The sequence below is a fragment of the Sipha flava genome, unplaced genomic scaffold (genome assembly GCF_003268045.1).
Source record: "Sipha flava isolate LNK unplaced genomic scaffold, YSA_version1 215_pilon_pilon, whole genome shotgun sequence".
Taxonomy (NCBI): Eukaryota; Metazoa; Arthropoda; class Insecta; order Hemiptera; family Aphididae; genus Sipha; species Sipha flava.
This window is the reverse complement of record NW_020272834.1, coordinates 271,545-293,759: the sequence shown is the minus strand read 5'-3', so window position 1 is coordinate 293,759 and position 22,215 is coordinate 271,545. Positions and strand designations below refer to the sequence as shown.

Sequence of the window (22,215 nt, the reverse complement as noted above, 5' to 3'; positions counted from 1 at the left end):
ATTGCTGTTATCATGTTTGAAGTATAAACTTTATAACTTTATATTTTATGATATAAAATATTTATTTTATTATTTTTCAAACAAATGTTCTTATAATTAGTTACATACTTTATGTAAAATTAAATAAAAAATGTTGATAGAAGATTTTTACCGGGATTTTTATTAAGTATTCATTTTAAAATTGATGATAACCAATAATTGTTAATGATGTTTAATGATTAATTAGCACATTAGATAATCAATTCTGCGCTAAATCTATTTAATCCTAAAAACTTTTCGCGGGTTAAGATTTTTACAATATGATTAGAATATAATCGAACCATTCTTATATTTAATTTTAACATCTATATTTTTGTTAAACAAGAATAGTGAAGGTTTTTTTATTAAAAATATTCAGTATTACTTACTTTTATTTTGTAAAATAATGTTTTTAATTCATTTGAACTTCTCTGTCTATTAATCCTCCGTGTACTTTGTAAAGTCTACTGACTCCATAGGGGACCTTTTTATTAGTATTATTAGGTTGAATATTTTGTTCCATGTTAGTATATCACTCGCATTTTACATTAAAGAAATCGTATACATTTGATATAAATAGTTACTTTAATAAACAAAGTTTTAGGTCAAATAAAAATAATGTCATAATCCTTATAATAATTTCGTTATGACTCATTCTGAACTTCCGTATAGATTGTGGTGTATGTACATTGACACATTGTACACACCCATATACAATTACGTCAGAATAATGTAAGACAATTTGAATCTGGTCGTCTCTATTACAATGTTATTCTAATTTTCAGTTTTACATTTAATAGTAGACACAAGTAATAATGATATTTAAAACATTAATTGTTATAATAGTTTATTTTACACAAAAAAATTATTATTTTCTGTGAAATAGTTTTATAAATTTTTAAAAATAAAAATAAAGTAATTATTTAAAATCAATTCTGTTTTTGAGATCTCAAACCTACAATAGAGTCATTTTTGAAATTAAATAAATATTTTACTGGCATGACAATGAATTGCCTCGAGGCCCACTGTCTCATGTTTGCCTTGGCCGTTAGACGTCTGGAGGATGATTCATCCTGTGCGTAATATACAGGGGTGCTAAACATATACAATTTATATTAGTTTTTACGTTAGGTACTTACATATCTATAAAATAACTTATTTTATTTTTAAAATTAAATTTATATTGTATATAACCGTAAAATTATTACATTTACTACCTAATAGAAAATTTATAATTTGCAATAATTTTTCTAAAGTATAGATATTCAACAATGTACGAAAATATTAAATTAACACATATTCTTATGGTATTATATTTATATTAGTATTTATATTCATATATTAGTTAATAGTATAACAGAAAATATTATCTTTACAATTTATTATATCTATTTGGTCGTTTCATCGTTTGTAATGAATAAGTCAAATTGAACGATAAGAAGTAGAGAATAGTAAGAAGAATGAATACCACTAAGTATAAAAATCTGCTGTTATACGTGAACAGAGTTCCGGAAAACAGTTCCAACCCTAATTATCATTCGATGCGCATGCGTACTGTTCCCAGCACATGTGTAGATCATAAACCCAAGTCTCAATGTCCTTATCGCATACAATCACGTAGGTATTCATATACAAAAAAAAAAAAAAATCTCACTTGCCATATGTTACTAAGTATCTACAAATATTATTAATAAACAATAGACATTAATAATTTTCTTTTATAAATACTGTAATTAGTATACGCCTTTATTGTATAAATGATTTGAAAAAAAATTCTGGTTAGTATGATTTGAAACTATTCATTTTAGTTTAACTCAACCTTTCTTCTAAACTGCCAAGTGTGCTGACTTTTAAAGTTTTAGTATTTGTCTTTGAATAAGTTAACCTCGTTTGTCCGAGGGAAAAAAAACTTGTCGTTTAAGATATTTTCAAAGGAGATGTCTTTATTCAAAAAGCCTCTTATGTGAATGTATATCCTTTTAAACACCTGTTTTCGAGGTCAATTGAATTCTGTTGTAAATTTTACTCTTGTTTTGCATATATTTTTCAGTATTGAAATAAAACAAAATTCCTATAAACTCTTCGTAAATTGAAGAAACCAAAAAGCTTTAATGTCTGATATCATGAGATAGGACTTGAAATATTTGTAAGTTAGATATAGGGATAAACTATTTAATAATATTTTATTGAATGAGCAAGTTTTTTTCTCAATAAGTTAATGTTTGGGTTATATGTATGTCTATAGATTAGGGGTGGTCAAAACAGATAAATTTGAAAACAAATTTGATAATATTTTATAAATTTACTACTATAAAATTAAAATCCAAAATATTAATAATATGTTAAGTATATTTTAATTTTATAAATAAAGCACGAGCCGTATCTAACAATGACAAAAGCCACATGTGGCTCGCGAGTCGTAAATTGACCACTCCTGTTATAGTTATTCAAATTATGTATACATAATTAAGAATATTCTTACAAACTCATTACTTTTTTAATCCAACTTTTAAGTGATAACAACTTTAAACGTTTCATTTTTCCTTTAAAATTGAATCAAAAATATAAATTATATTGGATTTTAACTATTGTAGGTGCACGATAATCAGAATAATATTTTTTTGTTTTTCGTATATAAATACTTTTAATTTTGAATCTTAAAAATATATATTTATAAGTATAAAATTAATTGGATATTAATACTTATTATAAATTTCATTTATTATTCAAAAAATATAAAATAAAAAATCGATAAGATAAGTAATTGTGTTTTCAAATTTTTTTTCTTCGACTTTTCATGTTTTGTATATCCTAAATCACACAATCTTTTATTAAATTACTGTTTTCATATATTCATAATTTATTAAATATTTAAAAATATGATAATATGGCAATGGTCATTGGATTTAAGATTAATTTATCTAATTATTTTAGTTCAAAATTAGATTTAAGAAAATTAATGATGTATACATTTTAAAATTATGTAAATATATGAAATTTACTATTAACGTTAATTTATAATAATAATCAATAAACATATTTTTAATGTTCTAAATTTCAATAAAATGTCTGAATAATTGATAAAAACTATTTGTAAAAGCGAGGAGATTATTGAGTAACATATTTGCCGAATATAGCTATTGTCTGAGCTTTTGTTGTTGTATCCAATGATTTATGCCGAATATCTGCGGAAATGAATATAATACAATTGAGACATAAGTAAACATTAGGATTATCCTTCTGCATTGCACAATACTCATATATGATACGTCTATATATCAAGCTTAGCTATTCTTCGATATGTACTATATTTTGGATCAATAATGTATATTTCTTGTTGTAAAATGGTGCAGTAGTACTAACATTTGTACCATATAGAAATAGGTTTCGTACAACGAAACCAGATAAAAATAATAAAAATACCTAGTAAGAATAAAAATAATCTATTTTGATAATTTGGTATATTACCTGATTTTGAATAGATAGTATTGTATTTATTTTTGTATGGATATGACTACTTCAATATAATTTAATTTAAATATACGTTTAATTAGGAAATATCTTTCTTTAATCTTGTAAATATTTGATCTATACCTTTTTTAAAGATAATTTGCCGGTGTTTCATTTATTGCTGAATTAATTGTGAATTCTTGTAATTTATTTTTATATTATTTAATCGAATTAAAAATAAACAAATTATAAAATTTCATTCTAATGTTATACTCTAATACAAAAAATTTATGGCATGGAAGTTCAAAATACGAATAGTATATTATAAATTTTTATAAATTGTAATATTTTATATTTTTATTTTTGAGTTTGTTAAAACTAGAGCTATTTTATCACTGATTTAGTAAATGTCTGTAATATTTATGTTGTTCGTAATAATTTAAAATTTTGGATGAGTTATATTAGTTTGGCTATTGTAGTTGTACTCAAGATTTAATCGATGTATGATTTATATGAGATTCTTGAATGACTCGTATTTTTTAAATGTTATAGAGGAGAACAATATGAAAATATTATGGCTTTTAGACTAATTAGGATCTACAATTTAATGTTATATTAATTATATTTGATACTGGAGTATTGTATTTATATTGTATGCTTATATTTTATTAAATTTATAATTTTTTTTTTTTTTTTTTTTTTTTTTTATTATTTAAACTTTGTGGGTACAATTAGTTTCAACAATTACAAATTACAAAATACAATTACAGTTAACAAAATTTATAAATTTAAATATCTATAATCGATATTTGTTTTATATGTTTTGTTGTTAATTGATCAATTTAAAAATGTTTCAGTTATGATAAAATTCCAAATCTGGTTCTGTAATATGGTTATTAAATAAATCGCATAATTATAACAACTAATAATTGTTATAATTGTAAATACTATGGTATTGTAGTCCATTTGGTAATAGTGTACGAATCGTATTAATTGTACAAATGTTTCACATCTGTTACCATAGGTAGATATATTATTAAAACACCTCGAACTCGTGTATGCGTTATATATTGATCGCTTTCATTATTCGTGTCTAATATCATAACAAATCTATGTATATATCTATCTAAATATAATTATTATTATTTTTTTTTTATAGCCTTCAGTATATTAATCTTATAGTAATAATAATATAATATTAGTCTCCGAAAGATTTACAAATATTATAATTTTCTGAAACCATACATTTATGATAATATTTTATATTAAATTATTGTACTGTAAAACTATTTTATTATATTGTTGGTAATATTAAACAAGAAAATATAAGTATATATATATTTATTATTGTGATTTTATTAACTGTAAAATATACAATTGTATATATTATTTTGATTTCTATTTTTTTTGTGAAATGGTTAACTTAAAATAAATGCATAAACGAAAATATTGTCTAGTCATTTTGATTGACCTTTGCTGTATAAAGTTTTATATTTATATATTTAAATTATATATATTATATTTATAAATTCCTGATATTCTGTATTTGGGATGTTAATTTTTCAGAGACTTCAGTAATATTCCTTATAAACTAAGCATATTCGAAATTACGATTTCAGAATTATTTAAAGCTATTATGATTTGAGTAAACTATAAGATACTGAAATATTATACACACATAGTACAATTATATGTATACATATATAATGTCACCTATTATAAATTTAAACTTATTATCCTAATATAGTTTAATTTATATATTATAAACCATCAAATTTAAATTTTTCTTAAATATTGTTCTGCATTTATTTATTTTTAATTTAATAGTTTTTCTTAATATTAAACCTATGCTAAATTAAATAATATATAAGTACTTAAAAATTTTTCACTTTGAGTTTTTATAGTTTTAAATTGCGATTATTTTATTGTAACTAAATATTGGTCATGCCATTTCAGAATATAGTACGTCGGCTTCTGTTAAACAGCTCCTTCGGTTACTTGTAACTCGGATAGGTCACTATATATTACACTACACATTTAATTGAGCATTAAAAGCAAATCGTATTCAAGTTATAATAGTCTCGGATATTAACGTCTTTAAAAAAAAAAAAAAAATGACTATAGATCTATTTAAAAAAAAATTATATATTTTTTTACTTTTATGTTTTGGTCATTAATGAACAAACAATAAGTTCGCATGGATTTTAAAATTATTTTAACAAAATTAGACTTAAAAGTTTTTTAATTGTATTTGTTTATTAGCAATTTATATTATTTTTTGTTTTTTGAAAATCATTATTGAATTGCAATTATTGGATAAAATGTTTTTCATTAAATCCTGAATAGTAATATCGTTCCTATTTTCTAAAAGTTTAGATTATTTATATTTTCTACTTTGATAAAATCTAACTTTGTTATTGAGAAAGTATATGTGAAGTATATGTGTCTTCGTGGGATATACTTGAATATTATTTTTTCTGCAAAACACTTGGTTCCTGTACCACATAGGTGATATTGGAAACATGTGGTTTATATTAACTTCCAAAATTGATTTATTTCTACATCTTCGTTTAGTTATATTGTAATATATTACTTTATTATTAAAAAAAAAAATACTATCAATATTTCTTAAATGCGATTTAATATATTTTTTTTATTCTGATGATGAATTTTCAAAAATGTCTTGTTCATTGATTCACTATTTAAATTCAGGTTAATATTTTTTAAATAATTAAGTTATTTTATTATTAGTATACTATGTTGATATTAGTAAGTTTTTGATTTCTTGGAAAAAATGATAGCTTAGTTATTTTTCCATACAATTATATATAAATATATGATTAAGAATCATCTGTGCTTGGAAATAATATAACGATTTCGTTTAAATTAGTAAATATATTTTAATCCATATATAATTTAATTTATAATAATTCATACAATTTTATCAGTGTTTTTGTTTGTCAAATATTTATGATTAAATTATAAAATGTAGGTACTTAATTTATGGAACTCCATCGTTTACCTCTTTATTAAACGTTTATTAAACAGTTTGAACATAAACTATTTGACAAGTTTTTTGAATTTATTTATTCTTTTGATGAAGACATTGGTTTATTCCTGTATAGTATTTATAATCATTATTATTTATGTTTGGACCAATGTTAGCATCATTAATTTGGATGTTAACCCTGTTGTAATTTTTTATTTTCCTCTCTTTTACTACCTTTGAAAATCAAAATTCTTGCATCAGCTTTCGAATTCCCTGATGTTTACAAAATCATGAATGTACAGTTATAAATTACTCTTGTCTCCTTTTGTATGTCAAAGTACAAATTGAATGTCGTAATTTGTTTCTTAGATAGACTTTGGGGATTTCCCATATGTAATGATATGCAATTGTTTTCACATTTCTTTTATTTTTTTATTCTTATCCTGTGTGGTTAATAGTTAAGATATATCGTTATTTTTTTTTTATCATACAGCAAATTATTTAGAAAAGACTAAATGATCATATATTTGAATACTTTTATACAAAGGAGCATAAAAAGAACCATTTAATCCCGCGTAATACATCATATTATAACATTATTTGTCATAAAATTAACCGGTGATGTATATAACTTATATATATACAATGTGGCAGTAATGAAAAACAAATAGATTTCATGTAATAAATACATTTCACAATCCTCACCATAAAAATTATTTATAAAGTAAAAGTATTAATATTAATATTTTACAATAGTTGTTGAATTAAAAAGCAGAAAAAAATTATTGTTTAATTGTACCACTTAAATTATTCCATAATTCCTTTTTCTTCATTTACGAGAAAATAAGATCGGACAAAGTAAATATTTATTGATAAAATTAAAGTTTTAGATACATTAATGGACATAAAAATATACACACACTAACACTCACAAATTCAATAACCTTAAATATTTTAACCCTAAGCTCCTTATAGCAGATTTCTTAAAAATGTGTCGTTAAATGTGAATGATCCTGTTATTCCACATATATATTACTTATTGTAAATATTATATCATACGGATTTTAAATTTGTGTTGTTTTCTTATGACCATATTTAGTTTTATATTGAGAATAAATTAATGATGATATGCAATGAAATATTTCATACAAAATGTTTATAAAAAAATCGAAGTATGTTTCATAATATTTTAATTATTAAAAATATTAAAATATAATAATATATAAAATTAAAATGTATGACAAATGTAGTAAACATATATTTTTTAAGTAGTTACATTGGTAGAAAAATTGAACTTATAACATGAAATATTCATTTATATTATAATATTTATTTGTATTTAGTTATACGGTATAGTTTAATGTTATTACATACAATTAATTGTATAATATGCATACATATATGTAATAGTGTATTCAAATTTTTCTTGCTGATAACTATATGAGTGGTTAAATACATTCGTTTTGTAATTTAAACTTTATCTTTACTTAATCATGAAAAATTGTGATATAGAAAAGAATGGAGTCAATAATTTTTGACTTTTATTTAAAAAAAATGATTTTTTTGTTCTTTGGAAGCAAATATTAATTTTTTTACTTTTTAATGATTTAATATTAAAAAAATATATGTTTTATCTACTAACCTAATTTTGTTTAAAAATATAAAATGTTTACCCATTTTTTTTGTTATATATTAACATGAAAAAAACATGTTGAAATAACCCATCATGTCTTGTATTAATTAAATAAAAATAAAATTAGTAATGATCTCTGATAAGCAATTAAATAGAAACAATTTGAAAATGAGATATTTCGCTATGAAACTTATTCCGCCTCTTGATTAATACCAAAGGACAGCTAATTAAACTTATAAATCGTCATCATTTATAACTAGGCGTCTTTGGTTATGCAGCCTATAATAACATTTCTATCAGTGTTGTTTTTTCATCTTTTTTTTTTAAATTGTTTTCGGTACTTATACATTTTATTAATGACTTCAACTCCATTATTCATCCGTTAATTTCGGTACAAAATCATTGTACATTTTATTGTTTGCGAGATATATTTAAACATTTTTTTTATAGCTTTATTTGTACTTACTTAAATAGTAAAAATATATTGTTTACTCTTGATAATTTATTGATAATAACACATACAAATTACATTTGTATATTAGTATTCTGTATTTTAAAATAATATGTAATGTTCAATTAAGTGAAATTTATATAAATTGTATTTTAGATTTTGAGTAGTGTTTTGTATTTGAATTTTTTTTTCTTTCAGTTTGTTGCAGTTTTTCAATTGTATTGACTACTAAAAATTTTATATAAAGCCAAAACATTCTATTAAAAAATTAAAATCAAAATATTTTAAAAAAAATGTTTATAACTCAAAATACGGCAAACTAATTTTTTCTAATTTTTAAAGTATTTTATAGTAATTTTAAACGACTTTAACATTTAATCTGAATCATTTTTTTAATCCAATGATTTATTATTTATTGCAAATTGAGGCTAAATTATATTTAGTTTTATATTAATTTGTATTTGAATACATTCACGAGCAATATCAATCTACATTTTAAAATTTGGTATACATAATATTAGTTTTAAATTACAGAAACTAATCCTGATTTAAAATTTATGTATATGGTTATCAAAACACAGTTTTTTAAAGTATAAAATTGTTTGTTTCTATTTACATTGTGATTTTATCATGTAAAACATCTGTTTAAAAGAACTGAAAAATATTAGTAGTATCTTTTTCGGATCCTATATAGAACGTTTCTCATCTAGAATAGTTTTGTTTATTGCTTTTCCGTTGGAAGTGGCGGTGAAAAAAGTTCCCAATATCATTGCAATAAATTTGGCATACACTTTTATTCTCTTCTCCAGGGAAAACTAAGTTGGACTGAAAGATATACAAAACCATCAATTATTTCTTTGCGCTTTTCGTTGTTAACTTATTTATTTCCATTTCAATTTTATAAAAATTATATTTTTTGATTAATAGCTTTATTTATCACTGATGAAAGTAGTACTCGTGATTGTTGAACGTAAATATATATTTTTTGTTAGATTTTACCGAAATTTAGAATTTAGATAAAATGTATGTTTTTAATGTATGAATCTCGGAAAATGTAACTTATTGCTTTATTAGTTTTAAATTATTCTGTATTTAATTAAATTGGATTAACTTAACTTTTTTTATCATTTTCTGCTTAAGTTATTTTGTTAGTGATCCTAAAGTTTTATGTCTTTATTTCTAATGTATATATATTTTTTAAACATTTAATTAATTATGTATCTAATACATAATTTTTGATAGACCTAATATTATTAAAAATTGTTCAAGATGTTTGTTTTGATTTTTTAACTATCCGTGTGTCGAACCTAATAGTTTATACTAAGCTTCTAAAAAAAAAAAACAAAAAACTATCTGTGTATTATTTTGTTACGTGATTGTATGTACAAGCTAAACTAATGGTAGGTAGTATATATGTAATATAAACTTTCATCAATTCATATCTGCAGTATTTTTGACCTTGTTTTTTAAGTCTTTTTGTCATTTTATTATTATTATTATTATTATTGTTATTTTGTTTATTAAAAAACTATTTAACTCAATATATATTTGAATATATTTGGTGATTGTTTTGTATTTTTTATGGTTGAACGATATTTATAATTTCCTGGATAAATTTATTTCCCTGATTTATTAGTTTACTGAAATAATACAAAGATTACAAAAAATTGGTTTTGAATTTAAATAGTATAGCAGTGTGTAAAAAATTGCTATTGTATCTCAATTTTTAGGGTGTCAGCTGGTAGATGCATATTAATTAAATTGTTTAACAGTTTGCCTGACTGTTGTTTTTGGTACACCAATAATAGGAAACTCTAAAGACCCCATCAACCCAAGAACATAATGGTTTTGATGTATTAATGGCTTGGATGTATTATTATTTTGTGCAAAGTTTTTAGACATGGACTACCGGGCTTCATTGTTATATAAAAAAGTAACCGCAACTTTAGACATTAGATGTTCTTTATGAAATAATAATCAATTTTGTTATTTATTTAATTTTTGAAACTGCGCTTATCAGGGAAATATCGTGATCAAACATTTTTTTTTTTTTATATAATTTATTACCGTAAAAACTAGGAAATATTTGCTTTATCCATATATATCTAAAAGTTTTAAGAAATAAATTGATAGATTTGTATTGTATAATTTATCTCTCTAATATTATCCTATTGCTTTAATCCTTTATGTTAAATATTTAATTTTTTGAAAAGAAAATTCAAATGAGAATTACATTGACTTTTAAACTTTCCATTTGCGAGATAGTTTATATAATTGTACGAATTATTTATAAGTAGCCAAATAATCGTGTTTTAGTATACATAACTAAATATTTCAAACTTGGTAATTCATTTTTAATTTTTAGTTAATTAAATATTCAAAAAAACTTGATTTAATAATGTTTTAAGTTGTATTATTAATTATTTTGATTGCTTAGTTAATTTGTCAATTTATCATCGTTGTTTGTACATAATTTAAATTTCTATTACATATAATACCATATTTTATATAATTTCGAATATGCCTACGACTGAATTTATGTTTTTGTACTCTTTGGATTAATGTAAAATTTAGAGTTTTTACGGTAGGACAATAAAAATGGAATACAACCTGATATTTATAGTATAACTTGGTGGTGCATTATTATATTTGTGAAGTGATATATAGAACATTCTAGTTCTATGTTTATCGTATTTCAGTATTAGTATTTTCATTACTCTTTTTTTTATCTATGAGTATTTTTTAGTTAATAAATGTATTCGTTTGAGCAATTCAATTACTGAGTAATTCTCAACTGTAATATTTTTCCGTTGAATGACATCGGTACATTATTAAATATTTCCCAAGAATCATTAAAAAAACATGAAATGGGGTAGCTTAATTAATAAATCGAAACATTTAATCTCCTTCGTAATAAAAATAACGCAATCACCTTTGCAATCAACTTACCTTTCAGCAAGTTCCAATTAGCTTACTCAAAATCCGTATTTTTAATCGAGCTCGTATTTTCGATTAAAATTACGTTTAAGTTTATAGGTTATATTATTGCTTAGAAATAAAAATGCCTAAAGGAGAAAGAAAATATACACGTATGTCACCTTACTGCATGAGCGAGCAAATGAGATGTACCGCACCGGGTGTGTTTTGGTCCCTTGATAACTTGCGTCCCCTAGGGATTTTAGACATGGAGAACTCGTAACCATGTACACCCATGTTCGTAAATCCAGACAAATCGGTAGCGATTGTAATCTTCTTGAATGCACAAATCAATACATTTGGCGCATTTGTAGAAACATATTATGGTTTGTTATTTCATATATCTTGTCGATCAGCATATGTCGTTGCAATTTGTCTGTCCTAAATTTATAATATTTTTCATTTAAAATATCGTTCTAGAAAATACTTAGATTAGCTGTTTGCTTGTGATAGATTAGATTCATCGTACCATAAGTTTTTATTTTCTACGTCATGGAAACTTTGTATGGTAATAATTGAATTTTGCGTGTTGATATTCTTAAACTTTTTAACAATTTTTAGAAGGCCCATTACAATATTATGTAGTTCTTTATTTAATTCTTTATATTTTAATTGGTATCGTTATGATCATAGTAAGTTTATATGGTTCTTTAAATAAAAAAATATTTTTTAATTATTTATAATGTTACCAATTAAACTCTTTAATTTTAAAACCTTATTTTATTTTAATACTTGAAACTCTTTAATCCATTGTGAGGGATTGAGTTATGTAAGCACTTACTTTGTTAAAACATAAAAGACAATTTAATTTTAATTTAATAATATCTGCAAATATTTCCTTTTATGAACTATAGATATTTTGTATTTGTATTGATTTATTTAAGTATACTTTTATATTTAAATAACATACTTGTCTATAAAACTTCATTGTGAAAATAAGTTATATACGTTTATGTGATTTTTTTACGTCATATAACAATTGTTTTGTCTTAATTTGTCATTAAATTATATAAATATAATATATAATAGTAATATATTATAATATTATATATATATGTATTGTATTGTATATAAAGATTGTACAGTCACAACTATTTTTAAATTAAATTATTTTGCAGTGAACGTCAAGCTTCATCGATAAAACTCATTTACATTACAGACTTTTTTGTTTCAACCACATAGTTTTCAACTTAAAAATGTAATATAATTTCGTTTTTGATTACGAAGTCAAAGGTCTTTATAGTCCGTAAACTCTTCTGTATGGCAAATATAGTTTATTAAATTTCACAAATTGTTTTATATCAAGAAAATTATTTATTTAAATTATATTTAAATTCTTGAAAAATAATTATATTACTTATATAATTTAATCAAGCTTCGTGTCCTTATTTGAAAAATATTCGTAAAACGTAAATAAATCATTCATATATTTACATGCACGAGAAGTTCTTCCTTTAATTTTAATAAATAGAGTAGGTATTGTAGATTATTGATTACATTTTATATTTTAAATATTTTAACCATTAAATAATTTATTTTGAATTAATTATAATTTTTTTTTTTTTTACCACTTATCGAGAATTATAATTATAATATAATTATTTAGAATCCATTTAATAAATAATATTTTAGATGCTTGTAGTTTTTTTATGATTATTTGAGGAGAATTAATGTTTACACGGTTCACTCAGAGTCCGCGGTTCAGATGCAAAAAAAAAGTTTTTATGATGATTTATCTTACACTAGTACGTCCATAAAAATTATGTTATGTAGTGTATTAAAATTTTATTTTTTTCGTAAACTAGTAAGTTATTCATAAATATTAGATTACCATATCTAATATATTTATCTACTTTTGTTGTGTGTATTTATTATGTTTAATTTTCATATTTTTATACTATTTCAAATCAAATATTATGTTAGTTTATTTTTGCTTTTTTATTGAATTAAAAATTAAGCATCTATTTCAAGTAGTTCTAATCCATCATAGTTTGTAGAACATTTTTTTTTTAATTTTTATTATTGTATTGGTATTAGTTCATATTTTACTTTAATCAATTTAAGTTTGAATTTTAATTGAGTAGTGTACACTTCAAGTTGTAGTAATACGTATTTTACCATATTCATTTTGATCAATAAACTTTAAAATATATGACCGTACTTGATATTGTTTGTTTACCGTTATTTTGTTGGAAATATATGTTCATTTCAATAACATAATATTAAATAAAAAAATGAAAAATCCAAGAAAGATTTAAATCTTTACCAAATAGTAATAAACATTTTTTTTTTATTTTAGACTAGAAAATACATTTTTTGAAGATATATACTCGTATTCTGAAATATATTTTATGATTTTTTTCAAATATAAAAGTTTTATTTCTAGGTTTTAAAAAGAACTATATAACATATTTCATAACCTGTATATTAATTTCATGTATATTTTTTTATAGCTATTTCAAAAGAAGATCCTGACCGAAATAGAACTTCTCGAGATGCGTTGCCATGTAAATTACAATTCAATGGTTATTCTGAAGAGTTCCTGGATAGAATTGAACCAAATGGGAACATACCTTGCGCCAACGATGAACATTTGTCCAGATACGGTAATGTATAATATGAATATTTTATTTTATTTAGTGATCTGTCGATTCAGAAATAATTTTTAAATATTGAAATTACTTTATTGGTTTTGTGATAATGTAATTTTTAACTAACCTTATTAATTGATTTTTTTTGTAATTTTTTTGATATTAATTAGATCTAAATTTAGATTTAATCGTTATTATAATAGCTTTGAAAAATTGTTCAAATCATTAATTAATTTTACTTTTAAATTTATATTAAAAAAATGTAGATTTTCACTTACAATATATAATAATGTTTAGATACAATTGAATATTATAATGGAGTATATAAACTACCTTTATGGATGTATTTTTATCTACAGTTTTATTATTGGCTTCGTAGGATAAAAGGTTTTTTTCTCAAAAAGATTCAGAAGAATAAAAAAGAAAAAAGCAATATTCAGTACTCCATAAAATCTCATCGTTAAAAAGAAGGGGTGTGAACATGTATAGAAATCTTATTTTTGTTCTTTTCGTGGGATTTTTCCGAACTTTAAAAAAGCTTTTAATAAAATCAATATTGATTCTAGTTTATGCCTTAAATAATAATTTAATATCTACTAATTTGCCCAAATATATCTATATATATGATCTAGATATAAAATAAAATGTGTATCTTTATATGTTTAGCCGGTTAGCTTTAAATTAATAATTTATTTAAACATCAACATTTTTAAAATTATAATTCTGTATGTGTAGAGGTATGTTAAGTCCCGACATCCTATGATTTCATTGTTTAGGTTTAAGAAATTACGTCATATCCTGAGTTAAAATAATTCAACTTAATAATATCCCACGCTTCTGTGTGGGATTATATCGGTAACATTTTATAAATAACCTAACTCATGTTTAAAATACTATTCATAATATTTAGTAAATTTAGTACACACTGCATTATACATTACTACTATAATTAATTCAATCATTAAAATATTAAAATAGTATAGATTGCTTCAAAATCATCATTTAAAAATATTTTAATATATTTTAATATAGTTTTAGTTTTATTAAAAAAACAAATTTTGGAATAACATTTTATTGTCTATTCATTTCATCCATTAAATGCATGAATTCAAGGTTGTGTATACGCCCACATTTAAATGAAAATTTTTTTAGAACAAGTATGTGTCTACGCCATTTATATGCATTATTATTGAAAGTCAACACTTTCTTTTTAGACTCAGGTGTATTGAAACTTTTTATTTGATTTTTTAAACTATCAATAAATATTTACTCAAGTCAATAGTACAAATGAAAATCGCAAACCGATAAAATGATTATGAAAACCAAAACGTGAATTACTTCATTAATTCTTGAAGTACAGTTTTTATTGGGCGAGGTATTTTTATGATTATTATTGTTATTATTTCAACTGTTGTTGTATAATAGCTTTTACTTTTGACTTTTTGGCATTAAATAAGCATTTGGATTTTATCCAAGAAAAGCCACGATATCAGGATGGTAATACTTCTAAAACGAAAAGTTATATTTTGTTTTTGTTACCAGTATTTTAAAAGCGTATAATTTAAAAATATATTTTTTAAGTATCTACAAATTGTTTTTAATATTTATTTACATCATGTGAGTTCAATAAAATAATTGGATAATACTGATTTATTAAAATCTGCTATAAAATTCTTAATTATATAATTTTGACTATAAATAGGAAAAACCTTTTATATGGTTTATAATAAATAAAACATAAATTTCATTATATAATATACCTAGTTCGTGTTACGAATAGCTTAACAGATGAGCAAATATTTTATAAATTCGCTTACTTCATAAATTAGAAATTTATTTAAGTATATATGTGGCAATCAAGTATGATACTTAAAAAAATAATGCTGTATTTAGAATGTATCTTTAAATTATTGTTTGGTTAAATATATGAAATCTGTATGCGCTAAGAATATTGTGCAAGTGCTAAAGACATTGCTTTGTGGAATAAGTAAAATAAGATATCTAGAAGCATGCACAAAGTAATCATTGAACCATCATTAACATTTCGTCTTGTATTTGAAATCATTTATTAAATAATATGCTATCCTATAATCAATGCTAACACTTACATTCCTACATACAAATATGTTTGTAATTATAAAGTTGTAACAGAGAAAAAATGGTCCATTGATTTAAACTGTTAATACGACCTATTCTAAAAAAAGAACCAGGTAGGCCATTATGTTAAAGTGATGGTAATGGTGTGGAATTTGTTCCTAAAGGTCGATTCAATAAAATATATTGAAAACATTATTATTTATAGTGATTATAAAACCTTAATCCTCTATTTTGTAGTGAGAATTACTTATGAGTTATATGTTATGATAAAAATAATTTTAATTTGACAAATTATTTGTAACAATATGCTATTAGTTATCTTTGATAGTTATTTGTTACCATACTTAAACCTCTCTCCAAATAAATATAGTTAAATCTGATTTAATTCAGAGGAATATAAACTCGTTTACTGTGCAAATTAAAATATATTCATTTAAAAAATCTACAATTTTATCAGAGATATTATATATGAAATATTTTTACTTTACCTTAAAACTACCCATCAATCAAATTCACTGCGGATGAAATATCGGTATATGGTCGTGAAAATGATCTTTTTATTGCCCTTGAAATTTGAGATGAAGAACTTTTTATCTTTTATATATAATGATATAATATTTCATGTTATGATATTATTCGTTTACTGACCTTTTTTGTTTATTAATTCACTATTATTTATTTTATATTATATTTTATTTTTTAACATCGATGAATTACTTTATAAACAGTTTATATTATCTCTCATTTCTGTTAATATTTATTTTTTAACCAATTAATCATTTAAATAAAAATTCATTATCTTACAATGTTTTTTTTTTTTTTTTTGGTGTAAATTCCTTAACATTTGACATTTATTTTAAATATATGAAATTATCATTTCAGCTAGGTAATTTTTTTTTCTTTCTTCTAATTTACCTTTTGGAGTTATTTATTAAAACAAAATTTAATATAAATATTACTTTTTGCTATTCAACGTAATTTTATAATTACACCAACACATTTGCACATTATTTTTTAAATATTGTATCTATGAATTATCTACGTATTATAAACTTAAAATCGCACTTAACTGCTGATTGTATGTTGTCCAAAACTTTAGAAAGATAAAATTGGTTAATTTCATTAAAATATTTTGTGGATATGACTTTTTTGTTCATTAGATAGTTGATCTCTTTTAGTCGTACATTATTATAATTGTGCTAAGTAAATCTTAAATTGTTGTAAAAAATTGGCTAATTATTATTTTGTATTTAAAAATTCTTGATAGTGTGAAAAAAATTGAGAATTTTTTTACTAAAGAGTGGTCAGTTATTGTTATCTGTACTTTTTTTTCTTTTTTTCTTTATAAATTAATAAAAACATTTGTGAAATAAATTAGCTAAATATTACACAAATAAAACAGTAATAATTTCAAAAATTACTGAATTTGTTTCATATTTATATTTAAAACCAATTGTGTTTTTATTTAAAGTTTTGTCCTGATCACACAATTTTTAATTATTTGTTGATTATGTATAATAGTATACATAAATACAGATTTTAGTTCAAAAAATATAAATATATATGATGTGGCCCTCGTTGGATTTTCCAAAAATTAAATGCAGCCTTTTGTTTTTAAAACATTTATTTTATTATTATATTACGAGATTACTTGCGTTTTTACTTGCAACATTATCCCACTTTAATTTACCAGAAGTAGAAAAAGTGAACCCACCAAAATAACATTACGGACATTCATTAAATATCTGCCTGTGTACTTGTAAGCGTTAAGTGGTTTTGTCACAACTTTAGTGCTGTGATGTTTGGCAGTTTTATTTATACATAGTAAGTTTTTATTTTGATTGCTGGCGAGAAAAAATTAAATAATTTACATTGCTTCTATCATCTATACCCATCGATCAATATTTTCTTATTGTGTTTTTTTTTTTTAGTTCTTTGTTTTATACTATTGTTTTACTGTTTTATGATGAAAACGAGAGTGTTATTTTTTTTTTCAATTAAATGAATTCTCGGGAAAAATCGTAGGTATGAATTCAAAAGATGTAATATAACAATGTATAACTAGTTTGATGACTAAACTAGGTATGCATTCGAGTGAATTCTAATGCTATGTCTTATTAATTTGATTATTTATATAATTAATTTAACTATATAAACATTACAAAGTTGTATTAAATAAAATTAATTGAGTATTTTAATGAATTCATCTATACGCACTTAGCTTGATAATTAATAACTGATATTTATATTAGAAAACCCTTACATTTACATAAGAATTTCAATTCGTTATTTTTCCATCTATCCATATACCTACATATAATAAGTTATATAAACGCACTTACTTATTTCATTCAATACATTTTTTATAAAAGTAATTAATAGAAAATAGAAAATTATAATTTATGTTAAAATTACAATTAAATCATAATAGTTTTTTTATTGTCCAAAAATATTTACCGAAGGGACTTGAAATATAAACTGGATATGTATATTAGCTTAATATAAATATATATATATGTTAAGCCCGGTTTACATACAAGGACTTATTGTACGTTTTGCTGGCCATATAAAATAAATAACAAGACGTACATTTTATAATGTGTCTACATGTTTCAACTTTTACTTAGTTTTCCATCCCAGTTTCAACTGTATTTCTGTTCATTCTTCAATAGTGTTAAGTTATTTTAGTGATGTTTGACGATATGGAAGAAGCACTATTGTGGTTTACCATAATGTTCCTAGTACGTGTGCAACAGAATTTCGTATACCAGACATGTTTGCAAGAATACAAAAAAATACCATGCGAATCAAATTTTATATTATTTATTAAATATTATAAGTTAAAATACTTACTAATAGTAGGTTCTACTATAATATATTATAATATTATGATATTATTATATTATAGAGTCAGTAAATTGCGTCCTCCAAAAAAGGTCATAGTTATATACTCGTACTACGTAAATTGCGACCCATGTACTTTTAAAATATATGTAAATTGCGTCCCGGGTATATTTGAAATGTACGTAAATTGCGGCCTAAGTTATTCCGATTTCCGATCGGCTGTACAATTTAAAGATAAGTACTAATCTCTGATCGATGTTGATAATAATAATATATTCACTAATATAATATATTACTAGCAGCCAGTGTGCATTTGATCGAAAACCTTACGCACGAGGTTTTAAGTTATATATAAAATTTACGTATATATAAAATATAGCTAGGCCACAGTTTAGGTACCTATGTACAAAATATGTCCGGGCCGCAATTTACAGCGACCCGTGTGAATGTGCATGCAGTGCTCTCACTTCCTATTTGAAATTACTGTTCTGTAAACATAACTTTTATCTTCATTTTAACACTAGCTTGTCATTAGTTATTGCAGACTAATAATTATAATTTTTGACAAATCACCAAAAAATGCTAACATGTCATTTATTTGCAAAACTAAAAATAAATCCCATCAATACTATAATCATTTTTAATTTTAAATTATAACGTATACCTCTCTCATAAATGTTATATGCATGTCACGTGCCATTGTTTATTCACACGCGCCGTCTACAATTTTTTCCTTCTAAAGCTTACATTGCTGCAAAATGCTTTTCTCTAATGAGCACTTATTTATGGATCAGTGAATTTAACATTATTTTCCTGACAATAAGTAAAATGATTTTTCATCTTTGAAAAAAAAAATATATATACGAAAATAAATAAAACTGTATAATTTAATAAATACGAAATTTACGTAGAGAAAACGATATTAACTTATATAGAAGTAGAAATTCTGAAAATAGGTTATGATAAAGTCTTTGTCCAATTTATTACGAAAAGAGTATTTACAAAAATGGCTTAGAAAAATGTTTTCATAGAGTTAATTAATTCGACAGTATAACATCGTAAATTTTTATCGTGTTGTCGTTTGTATTATGACAAACACTGTAAATAAAGTGCATTATATATATAATACAATTAAATACATATATTCAACAACGTGTGGCTAGTATTTTATGAATATAATGAAAAACATCCACTATAATTTACAAGGGTAAAATACAACGTTAATTAAAACTACAATTTAATCAATAGTTTTGTACTATGTGATATTCGGTGACCAATAGCTATTTATCTTTTATTTGATAACAATACAATTTTTCTAAAATAACTATTATGTAATCTGATAATTTTACTATATTTATTATATAATACTGTTTTGATTTCAGTGTAAAAATGTAATTCGTCACTCAAAACTAGTGTTGTAATTTCATTAATAGTTCAACCAAAGAATGAACAAAATTATTTTTAATAAAACTACTATTTAAGAATATTATCATTTATTCGTTGGAAAATAAGACATATCAATTAGTTTTTCATTAGCTTTATTACAGCTATATGTTCTATTAACGTTTACTTAACTTGTTTCGATGGTACTCGTATTTTCTACTTTGGTATGTACTTACTAATCTTAGTTTTTATACAATTATCTATTATCTATTATGCATTGACATCAAATAAATCATTTTGTTTTACTTTTTAATGTTACTTTTCTTGGCCTTTTGAATGTAGTATTATTTACATTAAATTTCATATTTTTAAGATAATTTTATTCGTATTTTGAAATAACTAAATACTAAATATAAATTTTTAGCAAATACCATAAAAAAAATAAAATAAAAGAAAAAAATATTGGTAGTATAAAATATATTCAATCATTTAGTAACATAAATCTTCGTGGACTCGAAACGCTATTTCATGAATTTATTATTTTTAATCATTAGGATATGTTTGCAAATAAAGACCTAGATAAATAAATATATTCCTGTCCATTAAAATTCATACAAAGTAGTTTATGTTAACTTTAAAGTCTACTTATCATTGGTAAATATATATGTTAGGTATTTGGTAAATTTTATTTCAGCCTCAAAACACGTAATATTATTTAAAAAATATATATTGTTGATATTTTCACGTACCAACATTATCGTAAAAATGCAGACACTTATGAAAGGTATATTTAGAAGCGTGAAAATTAAATCAATAGCTACCTATATTTAAGTATATTTTTATGTAATAAATTAAATAAGTTTTAGCTTCTTTATTTTTTATTATGCTTTGGTATTTTTTTCTATACAGTTATCTCATAATAATAACTTTCAACAAATGATTGTTTAAGGATTAAATTGTTTTGATATTATTATTCTAATAATAAAAATGAATAATCAAAATAACAGATTCGAATTTATATTTTATATTCCAAATTAATTTAAAATATTTTTAATAACACGAATACGTACTCTTCTGCTTACAATAAAAATAAATTTTTCGAGTTAGAATAAGATCATGGTTATATTATTGTGTATGTATATAGTTACTTACTATCAATTTATCATATTTTTTACAGTTATCACTTAAGCTATGATTGATGTACATCTTTTGATATATAAACGACGTGTACTCTCCTTATGATTTATGTTATATTTGAAATTATTAAATTTTTCTTGTAGCGTATGGGATATTTGATGAAATAGTTGTGTCATATTATTCAAAAATAATTTTAAAGATGAAATTATTACTTATTACATGTCAAAGTATACGAATGGGACTAAAAAACTGTCTTTACTTTTATTAATATATTTTCTTATATTTTTTAATGTAGCCAGCAAAAATTTCCCTAAGGGGATGATCTTGTATTGGCTTGCACCCTTTTTGAAAGACGGAAAAAATATATTCAAAGTTTCATTTTTATTATTATAAATGTATAGTGGAATATATTATATATAGATTTATATATAATGGCAGTGTAATTAAAGTCAAATGTGGTTTACTTTGTGATGCTTTTGAGTATTCATATTACTGAAGCCTTGGACATCTTTTCGTTTGATAATTAATTGTGTGGATCAAATCTTATTTTAATTTTAAATATTTAATTTTATTTCCTATTGGTTTCATTGTCTTTTAATTTTCTTAGTAATTCTTTAATTCATAAATATTTATAATTAACTTTGGT

The 22,215-nt window shown here is 22.6% G+C and overlaps 1 protein-coding gene across 3 annotated transcripts in view; it reads left to right on the top strand.

The window, feature by feature from the left end:
• The window catches only part of LOC112682929 (cyclin-dependent kinase 14), a 43,661-nt gene that overhangs the window by 13,724 nt on the left and 7,722 nt on the right, over positions 1–22,215 (top strand). For all 3 annotated transcript variants that reach the window (XM_025553710.1, XM_025553712.1, XM_025553713.1), the window contains exon 3: positions 13,971–14,123. In XM_025553710.1, coding sequence (XP_025409495.1) covers positions 13,971–14,123 — 153 coding nt within the window. The remainder of the gene's footprint in view (positions 1–13,970; positions 14,124–22,215) is intronic.